This window comes from Electrophorus electricus, chromosome 13 (assembly GCF_041902795.1).
Source record: "Electrophorus electricus isolate QZ-2024a chromosome 13, ASM4190279v1, whole genome shotgun sequence".
Classification (NCBI taxonomy): domain Eukaryota; kingdom Metazoa; phylum Chordata; class Actinopteri; order Gymnotiformes; family Gymnotidae; genus Electrophorus; species Electrophorus electricus.
In genome coordinates, this window is record NC_137509.1 from 8608327 (window position 1) to 8626494 (window position 18168).

The window sequence follows — 18168 nt, forward strand, 5'->3', positions numbered from 1 at the left end:
TATTGTTCGTTTTACATTTGTATTCACGGGTAAGACATAGAAAGGAAATAACTTTATTCATTCTCTTCTTGAGGAAAGAAGCTCTCAACACATTTCTGCTATCTGGTGTCAAAAGATACTAGTTAAAAATGGGCGTCTAACACACTGGAATTGTGTCGTTATGTCACCACAAGATTAAAACGGGAAACTTCCTGTTTTCACTGCCGACTTGCGCTCGCATTGTTTGCTTTGGTAGCCTGCTCGTCAGACGCACACATGCATAAACCAGCGCACCTGCTGACCGAGTTCCTCTCTGCACTTCCCAACGAATTTTATGCAAAGTGGTCATCTGGCTTCCATGAAAACGCGCTCTATTTGAACGCAAAAACCTTTCATCTTCACGCATATACTATAACAAATGCCTTACCATACCCAGAAAAAAAACCTCGCCGTATCCGTGTGCTTATATGCTTATTTCACTGGAAATAAAATAAATTGGAATTCAGTTATTTTTGTTCTATATTTCGTGCAAAGCACTTAGACTAGTACGTCTTGTGTTTTTACATCCAAACGGTAATTTAAAACCGTTTCTCTCATTTGCATAACATTCCCCAGAGGAGTAAAGGAAATCCCTCCTCGTCTACCCGTCGGTTTTCGCCTAATCTACATGTGAACTATCTTGATGAATGACTCGGCGCCGCACACAAAGCGACAGATGCAGTCTTTTAACCACTTAAAACGGAGCAGGAGCCACGCGTGTGGCACCATCACCCCGACGGCTCCACGTTATTTCATTGACAATATTGAGATGAATGACATCAATGTAAACCAGAAGGTTTGACAAGAGAACAAATATGGATTTGGAGCGTTCTTAGTCAAATCTAGGTCAACGTTAGGGCGCCCTCGTTTCTACTTGTCAGTCATGGTTTCGTTTGGAATAATTTTACATCTACCCTCATTATTTAGTTCCTGATTTTGGGGTTAGCTATAATTATCCGAATGTGGTCTATTAGGTCTGTACTATAGGGTTGTCTTAGAAAATGCAAGAAAATTGGAAATTGAAGGAGATAAAAACATTTTGAAAAGGGTACTTTAAATAGTTTAAATAGTTAAAGTCTTGTGTGTGTCTTAGGAAACGTTTTGCGATTGACTTTGCTTTTGATTAACTTGACACTGCCTAATCAATATGAATTGTTTTAAGAGCGGCAGTGATGGTGCATCTACGAATGATGATTATTGAGTGGGCTATTCTTGGAGCCGTGATTGAAGTGTGCACTACGTGAATAGCCAGCATCTGTCCACTTAGCTCGCTTTCAGAACGGGGTGAAAGGAAAACCCGGACAGCCAGCGCACAGATGCGACGTTGGACTGGCGGTTTAGAAGGCGTATTACGCGGACGTTTTGCGCGGGTAACTGTTACAGTCATCTGCCTATTCTAATAAAGACTCATACAGTTCATCATTTAAGGAAGTCTCACAAAGAAGATATGGCCTAAAACAGACCCCAAAAAGATATAAACAAGTTATGACTATAGGAATGTAACATATTAATTCATTCCCTACATAACATAGATTAGCATACTAAGAATGCCAGTTGCAAGGCTGAAAATAGGCTTTAAAGGTTATTTTGTGGCATTGACAATAACAGTGTAAACATTGTAACTTGTAACTGGAGTTCAACTCCAGAGACGCTGCGCTGTCCAGCGTGTTTCAGTCCCGTTCCTGGAACGATCCGCTCCGCGTTAATGAGGCGATCCCACTCTAAACGCACTCAGTTCCTTCTTGAAAGAGTCGAGTGTGTGTATTTAGGATAATGCCTTTGATTCAGTAACAATTCAGTGTGGGAGCTCTGCCTGACTGGTCAGTCAGTTACGCGCTGAAGGAAGGGACGGATCTCCAGTTGTTTAGAATATGCTTCGCATCTTTCACAGGAACTTGTTAAAGCATTAGAACATTTTCGTAACCTGTTTATCTAGACTTTTGTCTTATCTCAGCAATTCAGTTTTACAGGCTGTAGCCTGCTTTGAACTGGCGTGATATTGGATTAAGAAGCGCGGACTAGATACTACCGCCTTTCTCCATCAAAGGTAAGTTCGCAAAAATAACATGCTGTGAAGAACCCAAGCAAGCTATTAATTTCCCAAGTATTCACTGATTCTCTTATTTATTTAAATCAGTTAAGGTATTGGAATATTTATTTAAATGAAAGAGAACATAAATATATGATGTGTCTTTCAGGTTGGTCTACTGTACCACTACAAATATTCCCAGAGTAATTTCGTTAAAAACAGTTAATTCTGGAAATGGTTAGCATTATCTCTATAGGTCTTGGTCTCCCTAATATTTTTCTTTATACATCGTGTAGAAGTATGCACTAGAAATAACAATGTATTTCACTGAGGTAGCTGTCACACATTGAAGTTTCAACTAGTTTGTACATAATTAGATGTGTAACATGCACCACTAATGACTCTCTAATCCCCAGCATCTCATTGGCTATGTATAGCTGAGAGAACAGGCTGTGGTGGAGTAGTTCTTAAAGCAGACTCTGTTTCTATTTCTAACATTTCTGACAGTTGATGCATTTGATAACATGGCCCATAAAATATTAAAACAGCCTGCAGATGTACAAGAACTGCTGTCTTTTAAATATCTACACATTTCTATAGACTCATGTCCCCCTTATATACATGTGCTTAAGCAGAATAATTAAAATTCTAGCAACAGGTTAACACTCATGAAAATGTAACTTTATAATGTCAATGTTACATAATTCAAAGCGTCATCAGATGCAGGAGGACTGCTTTAGAATGCAAATCCTCAGTCTTAAAAAAAAAGTCGTAAACAGTTTTAGTTTCCCTCTTCTAGACCAAGGTATATATTTAGTTGACTCTAACGTAAGTTGTAGGCCTAACCATGTTGTATGTAACTGCTTCCAGGCCATGAATAATGCACACAATGCTCCAACACAAAGAAGCTGAGCTGAATGCCCCACAGCTGTCGGCGGCAGGGAGAGTGTATGAGACGAGCTTGTGTGTTTCTCCTTGCTGGAGGCCTGTTGCAGCTGTATGCCAGCCTTTTGCAATTACGCTTTTCACTGCGTATGCGCTTTAAGAGGAGCTGAGAGGAATGGGGTGGTGCCCATGATTAAGCGTTTAAGTGCCCGAGAGGGCAGCCTCCTGACTCGTGCTTGTGCTGGGAGAGGAGAGGGTTGTGGGACAATAGCACATGCCTTAATTGCCATGTCCGTGTCGTTTTGTAAATATTGGCCTTTTTCAAGCATTTCTGTTCCAGACTGCCACCGGAAGTTTAAGCCACCATTTCTCAGCTCAGAACTCAGTGCTCACTAAATGCTCAAGATTTTTTGCTGTATTCCACCTCTCAACATGCCTGAACCAAATTCTTTAAAAGCAACTACCTGTTACAGGTGCACTGGGAGCAAAAATGTTGCCCATCTGGTGCGTCCCAAAGATTTGTTAAGAAATCTGCTTTAAACGTTCAGCAAGGAAAATTTAAACAACTCTGCAACTGACCCTGAACCAGTAACACAGAATGGTTACATGTGGGTGTACATTTTATTTAAAAACCACTGTGATGTGCTACAATTTCCAAGATTTCTGATAGATGTTATAACTATTTCCATCTAATCCTCCCTTCAGCGCTCAAGTTTTAGAAACAATTATAGGCTGCCCAGTAAGAATATATCACTGCAACTTAGTAATTACCACAGCTTGCCTGAGAGCTTTAATTTGTGTTGAAGCTAAGAGAGTTGTAATAAGGTAACTCAATGGAAGGCTTGGGTCTTTTACTTTGTAGAAAAGTAATGTATTAAGAGGGGGGCATTTTTGTGATTGTATATTAAGTGCTGCCCAGCTCCAATCCTGGAGATCTTCTGCCCTGTAGTGTTCAGTTCCAGCCCTGATCTAATACACCTGACCCAGTTAATCAAAGGCCTGAATATTAGAGCCAGGTGCTACTGGGGCCAAACCTTTTAGCAATGTAGATCACTAGGTCCCCCTTGGATTAAGTCTAGATATGACGTGAACTGATGGTCTTAAAAGTGATTCTCAACTAAAAAGCTGGGAATAGCACTAGGATGAGGGAGGGGTGGCCCGGCCCATCCCATAATTAGGCAGTCTGGCCCACTGTTGTATTCAGCCTCTGTTCTGCTCCACAGGTGTAGCCAGGTTATGAGCTCACTGCTGCTCCCTACCTCCATCATGAAGGATCGTGACTCCCTGACCCTCTTGCACTACCCCAGCTCTGGTAACACCAGCCCACAGTTCCCTCCTCCCAACCTCCATGCTACGTCCCCGGGCTTGGCCAAGCCCCAGCCCTTCTGCCTGCAGTCCAGCCAGCACCTCATCGCCTCCATGCAGCTGCAGAAGCTGAACAGCCACTATCAGAGCCTGACTGGGTCTTCAGGAGTCCCAGGTGGAGCGAACAGAGGGTTTGGCACGGCGTCGCTGAGCCCGGCACAGTTCTCTGCCCCCGGGATGGCTCAGGGTCCTGGGATCATCGATTCGGATCCAGTGGATGAAGAGGTTCTGATGTCACTGGTGGTTGAGCTGGGCCTGGACAGGGCTAACGAGCTCCCAGAGTTGTGGCTGGGGCAGAACGAATTTGACTTCATATCAGATGTACCTGCTGGGTGCTGACACCCCCCCCCCCCCCCAGGTCACCTACACATCTCTCATCGACAGTCTCCCTATTGCGCTACAGGCTGCTGCTGAATGCCTTGTACAGCTGTGACCTTTAAATATTATTATATAATTTTTTATTTTTTTTATTTTTTTGGAAGCTCAATGCCTAATATCTGTGTGTAATGTAGGCCCTTGCTACTGAAAACTACAGAGGTTTAGATGGCTACATATTCAGTCAAAAGACTCCTAAAAGGCAGTCACAAATGCCTGTCTGCTACAAGGATGCTGAACTATAAGTTAGGTTGTAGCAAAAGACTTTGGCAGGGAAGCTCTCTGGAAAATAAAACTTGGTGCACTGTATATCATCGTCATTCAAACTGAGGTCTTTAATGCTTGCCAAGCTCTCCTTTCAAATCGGTGAAAGAATTTCTCTTCCAGCAGTCACCAGACATGGAGTCCAATCATAAGCTTCACACATGGCCGGGGCCTCCAGCACGAGCCATACCAAAAGTGTCTTATGGCGTTAATTTTTTTTCTTTTCCCTTTCCTTCCTGGAACTCCAAGATGTTGAGCAGAAATTTGCCAAATAACATGCCATCTTGGAGGATGGATATATGACGACTTTTTTTTTTTGGACACAGGTCTTTACCATTTGACTACAAAACTCGAGTGAAAGAGGCATTACCTGACGTGACATCGGGATGTGGTCCTTGGAGTACTCTGGTTTCGCCCATTTCCTCTGGTCGTCTTTCTGTCATCGGAGTGGATAGTGTTCGGTTCTGTAGCGGAAGGTGATCCTGCAACCGGGGCTACTCTTTTCGAAAATGCATGTCACTGTAATCCTCACTTACCCCAGAGGAGGCTGATCTGGGGGACAGCTTTTCATGGTTAAATATATTAATGATAGCAGTTTGGTCCAGTTGTTGCCTACATGGTCATATAGCCTACGTTTTCAGTATGGAATGGTTGGGAACAGCAGAATAAAACTTTTTTTTTTTTGCAGATATCTAAAGCATTTAAGAGCTAAGAATTAAAAGAATCCTATTAAAAAGCACTATTTGTACAAGTTTAATTGTCTTATTTTGTCTTGTTTAAGAATAGAAAAATGTTAGATCTAAGCATATTCTTAGACTCTACTGTCTTGTTTGCAGATGTTTTCTAATTTAGCATAGGGTGATGTGTACCTGTGTTGAGGTTTAAAGCGATTTGATGATTTGTCTGTTTTTGGTTAAACAATTCTGAATGAATCAAGTGGTGATTTTGTTTGTTTAAATTTTTTTTTAGCACTTTCTTTCCATCTCATATTTTTCTACAAAAGATCATTATTTTTAAATGAGTGTACTCTGCTACTTTCTGAATATAATAAAGAGAGCAGAATTAAACGTTTTGCTTTGCTATGTCCATCTTTATTGTAGTGTCTAGTGCACAACGTATAGCCCACGTACAACTTGGAATAAAAGGGCCCAGGACGAAACACCCAAATTAACTTGTGCATAAATATTCCAGCTAATTTCAGGCACTAATTAGAACTATCCAGCTTGTTGGGCAGTTTAGAGCTTCAATTTGAAACTTTGTACCACCATCTAGTGATCATTAGTCAATACCACTACCGGAGTTTAAGGCCTCTATCCACAATGAAATGTAGGCAACATGGCTTTTACATCATTGACACCTATTGGTCACTACTTAAGTAGTCCACCAGTTCATGGAGAACCCTATATTTATAGAAAGGGAGCAGTAGAAAAAAAATACTAAGACCACACAGCAATTTGGATAAAAGTTACTTAACAAATTAAATGTTTGTGAGGTTTCATCTGATGTGTAGAGAACAAAAACCGATAATGGTATGAGGAGACCTTGAATAGGTGCACATAAACTACCTAGTGAGGGTCACCGTGTTTCTACCATTTGGCAGCAGAACAGGTGAGTGACTTGCTGGCTTTATCGTCTACTATAAGCAGAGCTGCTCTGTTCCCCAGACTGGTAATTCCTGACTGAAACGGTCATTCCTCAGGAAAGAGGTCTAAAAGATTGTCAACTAAACCTTAGTTGGCTTAATCAAAAAATGTTAGCACATAATTTTCTTAATATAAATATTCAGTTGTCATTTGAGGATTTTTTAAAATTACTATATTCAACATTACAGCCAAACACTGGTTTCAAACATCATCTTCACTGTATATTTATTAATCAGGTGAGTTTCTTTTGTATGAATTTAATGTTCAGGTCAGGTGTATTAAGCTACTCCAGAATGAGTCACTGTAGGCTAGACACAAGACATTTGATTAGGTATTTTGAATAAACATTAATAATGTGGATTTTTTTTTTAAATCAGTTCTAGATTTAAAATGCTTTTCTTCAACTTACTAGTGGAAAATAACCACACGTTTTAAAAACAACAGAAGGTAATTTTACGCCACAAGTAGTTTGATTACTTTAAGAAATGCATGGCAAGTTAAAAGTCCGATGAGTTTCAACGTGGTTGAGGGCCCCCGCACTAGAGGGCAGTATATTCAGGTGCAACTGTCCCTCTTCGGCGCTCGTACTTCAGCTTATCTTCCTGTCACAGGAAATAGGGGATCCTTTTCCGCAGACTCCAACATGGTGAGCAGGTTCATTTCTTCGTTTCTCTTCAACGTTATCCACAATCATCAGACTTAATGTACAATAGTTATCGACTGACTTACTAAAATGACACCCTAACACATTCGGTGTGTTGATAAATCCCTATATTGACGCCGGTGGTCTCTTCTTTTTAATTAAAAAAGCTTGCGGAAAATGCTCGGGTTTAGTGTTCCGTCCCAAGTAGCTAGCATGCTATACCCACCTTGTCTTGACAAGTTGCCGAAGAGTTTTGTGACTGACGATTTTCGTATCTAAGTGTTAAGGTTTGTTCTAACTCCAATCTGAGACAAAACGTGGGTTACCTTAATAAACATCGGTTTGCAAAGCGAAGGCCTCAGTTGATATCTTCGTGTGCCAAATGCTTCTAACTAGCTAACCATTAGCTTGGCTAGTTATCCGGACTTGTCGCTATTAAATAATTGGGAGCGTTATAACCAAGATAACGTGAAACTGACTTTGTTATTAAGGCCAGAGGACCGAAGAAGCACCTCAAGCGCGTTGCGGCGCCCAAGCATTGGATGCTTGACAAGCTCACCGGAGTGTTTGTGAGTATTCTCCTTTCCCACAGTGCCCTGAATGTGACGTTGCAGCCCGTGTTACTGATATTAACGTATCAGTAATCTGCTGATGTGGATATTGATTTTAAAAGTTAAAAGGGGAGGAAGTACGAGGCTGACGTGGAGGTGTTGTTGGCTTGCAGGCTCCTCGCCCCTCCACTGGTCCCCACAAGATGAGGGAGTGCCTGCCCCTCATAATTTTCCTGAGGAACCGGCTCAAGTATGCCCTGACTGGAGACGAGGTCAAGAAGATCTGCATGCAGAGGTTCATCAAGATTGATGGCAAAGTCCGCACCGACATCACCTACCCCGCTGGGTTCATGGGTAAGATGTAGTACGGTTTTGGTCTGTTGCTTAATTGTTCATGGCAGAGAAAGAGCCTGAGTGTTAAGACTCACCTCTGACCTTTGGGAGACTTAAAAACAAGGTTTGGGATGCCGATTATCAGTTTTACGGTTTGTTTTGTTACAGATGTGATCAGCATTGAGAAGACTGGAGAGAACTTTCGCCTGATTTATGATGTGAAGGGTCGCTTCACCGTCCACCGCATCACCAACGAGGAGGCCAAGGTGAGCCAGCCTTCTGCTCTCCTTAGGGTCTATGTTCAGTGTATTTTTGAAAATGAAGCATGGTGGGGAGATGTTTTTTAACCTTTCGGTTCCTACTGAATTCCTCTAGGCACCCAACATTTCCACCACAATGGATTTTTTTTTGCTAATTTGCTTAATGTACTAAACCTACTTTTGCAAAGTAGTCCTGTGTTTTTCACCCAGTCTTTACAAACTTGGTGTCGAAATTTGCAGTGATCTAAACGTTAATTATCCAAAACACTTTGACATTTCGAAACTGTAGCTGCCATATGCAAATTATGTGTGTTTGGCATAAACTGCTGAACTTTCATCAAAATTCATACAATTTTGATAACGTCAAAAGAAGATTAAGGTGGTCTGTTTTTGCCTTTTGTAGTATAAAAGTTAAAGCTATATTGCAGCATCCTGTTTTTTGATCAAGTTGAAACTTGTTGCATCTTCTAGCTACACTGAGAAATTAAGAAATTAAAATTTGACATCTTAATATTGATCAGTCATGAAAAATAAATACTATATAACTGGTTTCTGCGTGACAGTGAGAATGTTCAAAACATTTGGTTGATAGGGGAGTGTGTTGTCAAACTCAAGTGTAGCTCATATATATTTTAATTTGTGTACCTGTTTCAAGATCAGTATATGCCAAATTAGGTTCTTTTACAAATTGACCACTTAGTGTAGTTTAAATGCATCACAAAGAAACCAGAATAAATGTGGGTTGCCAAACACTGTTTCTCAATGAGCAGTTTCAATTGCCAGTCCTGCTGATGACAGTGAGCCAGGGTACTGTAGGTTGAGACATGGGCAACGGATTTAGCAGGTTTTGTTTGAGCCGTAGGCCTTATAGGCCACTGCGGCCCAAGGACCAAGAATGGCTGCTTGTGGCTCTCTTGCTCTCTTAAAAAAAATACAAATATATATATATATATTTGTGTGTGTGTGTGTGTGTGAGAGAGAGAGCGAGAGAGCTGGGAAGATGATTGTAGAAGTCCTGTTTCTTACTCAATTGGCATGTTCTTGTGTGCAGTACAAACTGTGCAAGGTGAGGAAAATCCTCATTGGCACTAAGGGAATCCCTCACCTGGTGACCCACGACGCCCGCACCATCCGCTACCCAGACCCGCTCATCAAGGCCAACGACACTGTCCGCATTGACCTGGAGACTGGCAAAATCACAGACTTCATCAAGTTTGATACCGGTCAGCATTGCCAGTCTGTTACCACCTTCAGAACCTTTAATGAGGGGCTAGTGAAGCGTGCCAGTGCCTGGAAACAACATTCAAACTTTCAGTATTTGCCACGTCTGTGTTGTTTGTTTTTATAGTTTCCCTGAACTGCATATGTAAAGATTCTTCACTTCTACCTGTGCAGGTAACCTGTGCATGGTGACGGGTGGAGCTAACTTGGGTCGTATTGGTGTGATCACCAATAGAGAGAGGCACCCCGGCTCCTTCGACGTGGTGCACGTAAAGGACAGCACTGGCAACAGCTTCGCCACCAGGCTCTCCAACATCTTTGTCGTCGGCAAGGTGAGCAAACGCTGAGACAACATCTAGGACAGCAGCTGCCTTGTATGCTGAACCTTCCACAAAATTACACTAATTACCTATGTTATTACTTGCCTCTTGACTAGTGTCTACAAGTCTATACAACTACATATTGACACTGCGGGCTGGACATGCCAAATCATAATCCAGTGTTTCCCAGTTCAGTCCTTGGGATTCTCATGTTTATTCTATCCCATTTCCCAACACGCCTTCGCTAAGCAAGAAAAAATGCAGAATACTTTGTACATTTTTTCTAGAAGGTTGGGTGTTGTGAGAACATAGTCTTTCTGTAGGCCGCTGAGGGTGGGGTTGAGTAAACGCTGACCTAGACAAAACCCTTTTTTGACTGAGCATGCAGCAGATGAGTCTCTAAAGTGAAATTGTACACTTAGTAATGAAATGAATGCTGATTTGCATAATTTTCACTGGTTCAATTTGAGCATTCACAATTTTATGATAAATTAATCCTGGGTTCATTTGCAATTGAGAACCCCTAGTTTTAAACCAGTGATGCCAGGAATAGAAAGGACAAGCTCATTTCAGACTCTTGAGTACTTTTTGACTAAGACTTCTTTAGCCTATGTGAACATTCCAATAACTGTCCGTAGCCCTCTTGAGAAGTGGTAATCCTTGGAGTAAAATCTTTAATGGGGAGTTTGATGTATTTAGATTTTGCACTGTGAGGTATCGTGCTCATTGTTTGCTTGTCATCTTAACCAGGGCAACAAGCCATGGGTGTCCCTGCCCCGTGGAAAGGGTATCCGTCTGACCATTGCCGAGGAGAGAGACAAGAGACTGGCTGCCAAGCAGGGCAGCAGCTAAGTCCACTTGATGGACTCCCATTCCCACACACCTCGGTTTCGAATAAAAAAATATTTACTACAAGAGCTGAACAAGTTTGTTTGTTTTTTTTTATTAACATATTTGATAAGGGGCTTGTTTTCATTGTAATTGATGATGTAAGGATATGGGGAGGAGAAAATGTGTTTGTGTAAGCAGTGGGAGCACTAAAGTTATGACTTAAAAAAAAAAATCATACTTTAACGTAGTACTGCCACTTAACTGGATTCCAAATTTGCCACTACTTGATTGTTTCAAGTATTATAGTCAAAATGCAGGTACAAGCAGACTAACGGGCTGCTGAACATTGAAATCACTTGGTCTTTCTTCATTTCCTGACAGAAGCCTTAAGACCACTTTGCAATGCCAAGAGTCCACTGGAGTGGTGGAAACGTTCACTGGTGTGATGAGTCACTGCTATGTGTGATGGAAAAGATGCTTTTGGTAGATGCCCAAAGGACATTACCTACCTGGAAAGCATAGTACCAGCAGTAAAGTTAGTGGAGAAGGTATGATTGTCTGGGGCTATTTTTCAGGGATTGGGCCCCTTGGTTGCAGTGCAGAGTAATGCAGTTTGGGGAAGGTGTTTTTCTATTCTAGCAAGATTGTCTCATGCAAATAGCAAGGTCCATAAAGATGTATTTTTTAATGGAATGCTAGTGGCCTGTAAAGAGGCCTGACCTCAAGCCCACAGAACACCTTGGGGATGAATTGATTACATTGGTGACCTTGCTAAATGCATATAAAAAGTTGTGTGGAAAACGTTCCTAGAAGAGTAGTTTTGGAATTGGAGGTCAGAATGTCTTTCTACTACTGTTGGCATGTTGAAATCCCCCCCCCCCCCCCCATTGTAAGGGCAGTGGCATCATGTGGGACCTGTCTAAATCTGCACTAAGACTTCAGCTATTGGCAAGTTAGACCTTTTGAGTGGGATCTGATGTAGAGATAGTGCACACAGATTTTACATGATGACTCTTGTGTAGTGGACAGGAGACGGTGATCCTCAGCCAAACATCAGTTCCTCTAATAGTCTGTGTTAAAGATCCTCCATTGCATGTTATTTTTGAAGGTGAAGGTAACCTGTACTCCAATAAAGTAATTAATTTCAAGAACGTCTGTAGAAACCGATCTAAATGCAAAATTCAGTAATGTCTGAAAATCTTATGTAGCTCCATCCTGTATTACCTGCTTTGTTGCAGCGTCCTGTTTCTCTGGAAACGGTGTAGTACACTGCAGTTTTTTACTGCCTAGATAGATATTGCAAATACATTCAGGGCCAATTTTTTGGATTAACAGCTTTTTAAGACGATGTTTTCAATAGATAATCGGTTTGTATTTAGGCCAGGGCTAAGCTCAATATGTCCCAAAGTAACTGGCCTATACCAGATATGTCGGGAGAGGTATGTGTGTGTGTGTTTGTGTTCCACTTTAGCGCAGCTCTTCTCCAGAAGGCCATATGGGTCCTGCGGAGTTCCAGCCTGTCTCTCCTGCAGCCCTTGGCCTACTGCTCTACAGTGCCCCAGCATGGCTCTGCTAACCCCAGCTCCAACTCGCACTATAAGGGGCTCACGGCCAGAATACAACACACGCACAGGCTCTAGTGTCCTTGAGTTTATTACACAATGTGTGTGTGTTTTAGTTTTCCTGATGAAAGCATTAGAGAACTTTTTGTTGTTTTTTCACTGGGTCCTGTTAGGCATGTACAATATGGAGAGAAAGACTTGTGTGTATTGTAATAAATTAGAACACAAAGAGGAACCATCAAAGACATGGTTAAAAATCTGTTTTTCTGACCAAAAACATTTGCATGTCATATGAATGCTGACATTCGTTAGTTTTTTATATTAATGTATTTTTAAAGCGGGATTTCTTGAATATGGAAGTATCAGTGTTGCAAAGGCCAATATTTCAATAATGATTAATGAAGAGCATTGGGAAGCCCTAGTCCTGGGTGCTTTGTCTGAAGTGCCATTTGTAGCATTTTATTCTAAAGGGATCTTGTCATGAATGCATAAGAACTTGATTAAAGGAAAACAATAAGCACAGCTTTTTAAATAGTGCTGATGTACTTCTTGCAGCAGGTCTGATGTCTTTGTGGTGTCTCATCCTTAGTGAGGCAAGTGTATGATGTGTGGTGCCTATCAAAGCTATGATATGGACCGGTTTTGTGCAATCAAGCCCTTTGAAACTGAAAAGGTAAGCTTACCAGACTCAAACACAATTTCTGCCTCACTCACATCCCCCCTGTGCATGAGAAAACATCACTTTGATCTGATTAGACAAGAGCGCTTTGGCTCCAAAATCACATTTGGAAGGTACGTGCGCACACAAACAGAAAAAGACTGGAGTAGGAAAAGGTTAGAAGATCAGAATTCCAGTGAAGGGGGGTGGGGGTTGTCAGTCTGAAGGAAAGGTCCTCCATGAGTGTTTATGCTCATGCGTTTGGCTTGTGTGTGGGGTTAGGCAGGGGACCCGAAACAATGGAGACAGTCATGTTTCTCCAGCAGCCATGCAGGGCCTCCACATGTTTCCAATCAAGTCCACGGCAAGTGACAAACCTGCACAGAAACATGTCTGATAAGATTGGTGAACGACGGCGACGTGCAGCCTCTATTCCTGCTCTTCTTCCTCAGTCCTCTTCATTTCAGTGCAGTGTTCAGCCCGTAGTTATTGGAGACATAAGTCTGGATGAACAAAACATCTAGGTGAGCCAAGTTCTGGTTCAGGGTGGGGGTGAATACACGCACCAGATGTGTGTTTAGGGAGGGGCGAACATGTGGAGAAAGGGGGATTTTTGCTGCTGAACCTGGTGCGTTTTTCAAAGTTGGAATTTTGCTTTGCAGTCTCCGAATACAGCTTTTAAAATTAATCGTTCCTAAGCCTACTTCTCATATGACATGAGATTGTGTACAAACTACGCCCTGACCTTCAGTATAACTTGACATTTCAGTGGGGCTGCGCTTGTGGAAACGTGAAACTGTAATAGGTTGGTTTTTTTTTTATCTGAAAGATTCATGTTATATAGTTTCCTGTGCAAACTCCAAATGTTTTACAAACGATTGAGTTTTACGGATGACTTGCAAATAGCACTCCCCTTTATTGTCAGCCAACCAAATACGTCCCTACACTGAACTGTCAAAAAATGGAACGCAACAGACGTGATAACTCCGTCCAGAAATCATGCAATTATGCGTAAGAGTCAGCGGTTCAGTTGGGTGTAAAAACCCTCCTGCTGGTCGGGATTTTGTATAGCGCATGACGTCTTGTTGAGCGAATATCTGCTGAAGGGCAATGGGTTGCTGAAACCTCCCTCGCAGGTTTCGATGCTGGAGGAATGTATCGTATTGTAGTGTAACAGTGCTCCGCGCAGTGGACAGTCAATTGCAATGCAAAAAAAAAATGCCTCCACTGTACTCGCGCTTCAGAGCCAGGTTCTTCAACAACAGAGTTAATCGCAAAGAAAACACGCGCTAACAAGACTGGGACAGAACAGAACAGAAGATGCCGTTTTGCAAGCGAACAATTGTACCTAAAGATGTGTGCAAAAGTGCTTCGAAGAGTCGGGGGGCGATTTTCACGGACTTGGTGGATGTGTGCGGCTTTACCCTGTGCTCCATTCTCAGACAGCTTTCGGATTTATCTAGACAATCGGTCAGCATCTTGGAAGAGCTCGAGGGCGAACTTGCCTCCATTTGTTATCGATCCGGAACGTTGGAGAACAAAGTTATTAATTTGCAAAGACACATCTCAGTACTTGCGAGCAAGCCGCCACTAAAGAGTAAGAAACCTACAATTACTTTCCACTAACTGACGAACCTTATTTCTTATTTAATCATTTGTTACTTTTCTAACTCAAGTTCAAGGCCAGGCTTAGTTCACCTCGGTGAAATATCTAAGCTGTAACAGCGTTATAATAAATGGCAAAAGTATGTGGCCACATGACTTTATAATTGTTGCATTATCAGCTGCCCTCTGACACAACAACACACATATAGAAGTAGATGTGTTTAAGACTATTGACACTTTCCTTGGCGCTTTTTGGGAAAATGAATCATGAATAAAGCGTGTATTTTTTCTACTGTATTTTTTTATTAGCGAAATGATCTCAATTTGTGGTTACTTTTATGTATTAGGCACATACGCGATTTGATGTTTAAGTAGCGTGAATAACACGATAACACATTTGTAAACCAAGACACACAATGATCTTAATGGAATCAAGAGCTGTTTGTTTACGTCTATCTGCTGCTGTGTGGGCTGCCTTCGGCCCCTACTATAATTTCCAGCGTAACTTAGCTACAGGGCAGAAATACCACAAGACTATATTATGTATCCACACACACACAAAAAAAAATAAACCATAGAATCGCTATAGAGTCCAGCACAAGCAAGATATTCACTCGTCTAAACAAGAGAAATCTGTGTGGCCACCGAAGTCATTTGACAGCTATCCAGATTTAAGCGTGAATAGAGCTTTTGTCACGTCTTAATTACCAGCAAACAAAATGCTTGAACCACTCCTCGATTCGTATTACTCTAAAACAAATCTGTCAAAGTAACGTTAATACCAGACCATTTACCTCCTTCCTAATTTTCATTTTCTTTTCCAGTTTTGGCATGCTCTCCCAATCCCACCACCCACACTGCTCTGTGTTGCTAAGATGAAGAAGAGCAGAATATTTCCCATGTCCACTTCTTTTATCTTAGCAGTGGAAGCTACTACTGAACTTTGCCCTTGGTCCAGGATGTCTGGGAAAGTGGCACAGTCCATCTTTAGTGTAACTCTGTGGTTGTATGAGCAATAGAAGCAAAGAATGAATACCGCCCCAACATGTTTGTTTAGTGTTAGAACCTAACTGTTCGGTAATTACCCTTCTCTGACAAGTTCGGGATAGTGGAAGCAGATCCTGATAGCGTTCAGAGTAGGGACAGCTTATTATTTGATGAGGGGTCTATGGTGAAGAGGTTGCTTGAAAAGCTTGGTCTACCTGCTGAAGGTCCTCTGTCAGTTACCTGTCACATGAGATTGGTGACAGCAGAGCCGGAGTACTGATCCAAGATCAGGTCCATCTCATTTGATCCATCTCATTCAGTTTTTGCTAAACAACAAAAATTCTTATTGTCGTTTGGTCAGACAAATGGGAACCATATACTGTGTGTATATTTGGTAACATACACATAAAACTGAGATATCATGACTGAGGCTATGCACCATATTCAGACCTTGTATATGCCACTTTCCAACACTGTTTAAGTTAAACACGTCCCCTTTCTCTCTGTTCTGTTCACTTGCTAAGCCGTATGTGATTGCCTTGCAGAAACATGCATTATGCCCACGAGCAATTCTTAACCCTTTATCTGTTATGAAATCGATTCTGTATACCGAGCTAGTCTTATGTTCCTACCTCTGATAACTAAAAGCTGAGCACTGTACTTAGATCAATGCTGTATACTGAGCTTAAGATGCATGAGATGTCTCAAATATTCCATTTCTATGTATAGGCTGCTTGCGCAGTCTAACCTTGAAATGAATGATGTAAAGAGTAATAGTTCTGAAGATAAATGTGACAGGAGGCCCACCCTTAAGGCAGACATGTTGAAGATAAATTTGACAGGAGGCCTGCCCCTATGGCAGACGTGTTGCTATGGCTTCCCTGTGGCTGAAAAAGAAGCTGCAATCACTCCTATAGTTTAATTTTCATGTCTTTTGTAGTCAGAAAGATTAAGCGCAATTGTAATGAGAGGGACAGTAACAAAGAGAGAGAGGAAGGTAAGCAAAGTGATAGAGAGCGTGACAGAGAGAGAGAGAGCGAGAGCGAGCGAGCAGTCTATGTCTGAGTAGAGTGAGGGAGATTGTTCTAGTGGGAAAGATAAATTCAGGTAAAACGCAGAAGAAAGTATTAACAACTTCCTGCCTTGGCTGTGTGCCTGAGTCCCCTCTTGTGTGCCACAACTCCCTCCTCCTTCCCCCCTATAATTCAAATCATGTTATTTTTCTCCTCTATTGCTTTCTTGGCTCAGTCTCTGGTTGCTGCAGCAACGTTCCAGCTGTGTTAGGTGTCAGAAGAGAGCCAGATCAGCCTTTTTGTCTTAAAGACTTAAGCGAGGCTTCCTGTGCATAAGAAAATTTCAACTAAAAGTTAATGGAGTGAATTAACCCCCCCCCCCCGCCCCCCTCCACCCCGCAATATTATTTTGGAAAGGTTTTTTTTTTTTTGCCCTACTTTACATTCCAAAGATGCAACAGTGAGCACAAAAGGAACTAATTTGTCAGCTGAAATCAAAAGCAACAGTTGCGCAAAATGTCCAAAGCTCTGGACTTTCCAAGAGCTGTGTTATACCCCCGCCTCATCTCTCTCTCTCTCTCTCTCTCTCTCTCTCTCTCCCTCATTCTCTCTCCCCCATCCCGTGGGAAAATGATGATGTCTAGGTTGATGGCTGAGAGTGGGATTTACATGGCTGTGCTGTCATGTTGACTAAGGCAGTAACCGCATTAGCGTTCAGGATGAGGTCATCTCGCCTCAGGGAGCAGTTTCATACCAATATGTTTGCCTGTCTGCAGGCAACAGACCTGTGGCCTCATTTCGGAAGAGGATCAGTGCTTGTATACTTCTACACACTCTATGTTGTGAAGACTTTTACAGAGTTTTACGGAGAGGTGTGTGCGTGTTAATGTTCAACATGTGCAGTACAGCACTTGGCTTTCCTGTTCTTGCGCCCTGTTGCAGGATCTGGGCAGTAGTGCAGATCCTCTTGGCTGCAGGATCTCTGGCTCTGGGGCTGAATGACACAAACCATGTGTATCTCCAAACCACTGTTTTCCCTCTTCCACGCTGACACAGCAGCACAGTGGGACGACACAGCTCCAGATGCTCCGGCACTCAGCCTCTGAGCTCTTGAAAAGACCAGCCAAAGTTACCAGAGTATGAGCCCACATGTTGATAGAAGGATGTGGAGTGAGGGCTCACACCTGCAGGGCCACTGCTGGTGTTTGCCCGGCAAAGGTCCTGTGACTGCCATCACCATTACATGGATTGTGACACCAACCAGCAGCTCTGTCATATGTGTGGAGAAGTGTAAGGTAGCCAGCACAGCACGATCAGGTGGAAGGTAACTTTGCCGACACTTTCCATTGGCATGGCAGCATTGGGTATCCAGTTTTCCATTACTTCAACAATAACTGTTCCTTGCTTTTTCATTCCGCATATTTTGTCAGGGCTCTGGAATAGGCAGGGCTGCTCACACACTTTGGATCCTGCACCGTGTTTACTCTATCTGCTCCTTTTAGATTCCTATCATCAGAGATCGAGGAGCTCTACTTCCTTTAGACCTCAGCACATGCATGCTCGCGCGTGCACACACACACACACACACACACACACACACACACA

The 18168-nt window shown here is 42.3% G+C and overlaps 3 protein-coding genes across 5 annotated transcripts in view; all 3 read left to right on the forward strand.

The window, feature by feature from the left end:
* The first annotated feature begins 1180 nt into the window (after positions 1 to 1180).
* Positions 1181 to 6007, forward strand: cited1 (Cbp/p300-interacting transactivator, with Glu/Asp-rich carboxy-terminal domain, 1). The gene is made up of 2 exons (XM_027008750.3): positions 1181 to 2065; positions 4156 to 6007. Exon 2 carries the CDS (start codon positions 4169 to 4171, stop codon positions 4634 to 4636), a length of 468 nt encoding a protein of 155 aa, XP_026864551.2. The 5' UTR covers positions 1181 to 2065; positions 4156 to 4168; the 3' UTR covers positions 4637 to 6007.
* A 1065-nt stretch (positions 6008 to 7072) lies between these two features.
* rps4x (ribosomal protein S4 X-linked) lies at positions 7073 to 10824 on the forward strand. The gene is made up of 7 exons (XM_027008735.3): positions 7073 to 7225; positions 7714 to 7791; positions 7947 to 8127; positions 8275 to 8372; positions 9418 to 9589; positions 9762 to 9919; positions 10658 to 10824. Exons 1-7 carry the CDS (start codon positions 7088 to 7090, stop codon positions 10757 to 10759), a joined length of 927 nt encoding a protein of 308 aa, XP_026864536.2. The 5' UTR covers positions 7073 to 7087; the 3' UTR covers positions 10760 to 10824.
* Positions 10825 to 13978: 3154 nt separating this feature from the next.
* nhsl2 (NHS-like 2) overlaps positions 13979 to 18168 on the forward strand; it is a 51637-nt gene continuing 47447 nt past the window's right edge. The window contains exon 1 of one of the 3 annotated variants that reach the window (XM_081694424.1): positions 13979 to 14555. In XM_081694424.1, the coding sequence (XP_081550550.1) occupies positions 14279 to 14555 (277 nt within the window). In that variant the 5' untranslated portion in view covers positions 13979 to 14278. The remainder of the gene's footprint in view (positions 14556 to 18168) is intronic. The other 2 variants (XM_027008709.3, XM_027008710.3) reach the window with 2 other exon arrangements.

Bases quoted from the DNA above. Each gene is read 5' to 3' on its own strand.
- rps4x (XM_027008735.3), top strand. From the start codon at position 7,088: ATGAGTTTCAACGTGGTTGAGGGCCCCCGCACTAGAGGGCAGTATATT. The intron at 7,226-7,713 runs GTGAGCAGGTTC...TTTGTTATTAAG, and splicing joins TTTCCGCAGACTCCAACATG to GCCAGAGGACCGAAGAAGCA. The intron at 7,792-7,946 runs GTGAGTATTCTC...GTTGGCTTGCAG, and splicing joins ACAAGCTCACCGGAGTGTTT to GCTCCTCGCCCCTCCACTGG.
- cited1 (XM_027008750.3), top strand. From the start codon at position 4,169: ATGAGCTCACTGCTGCTCCCTACCTCCATCATGAAGGATCGTGACTCC.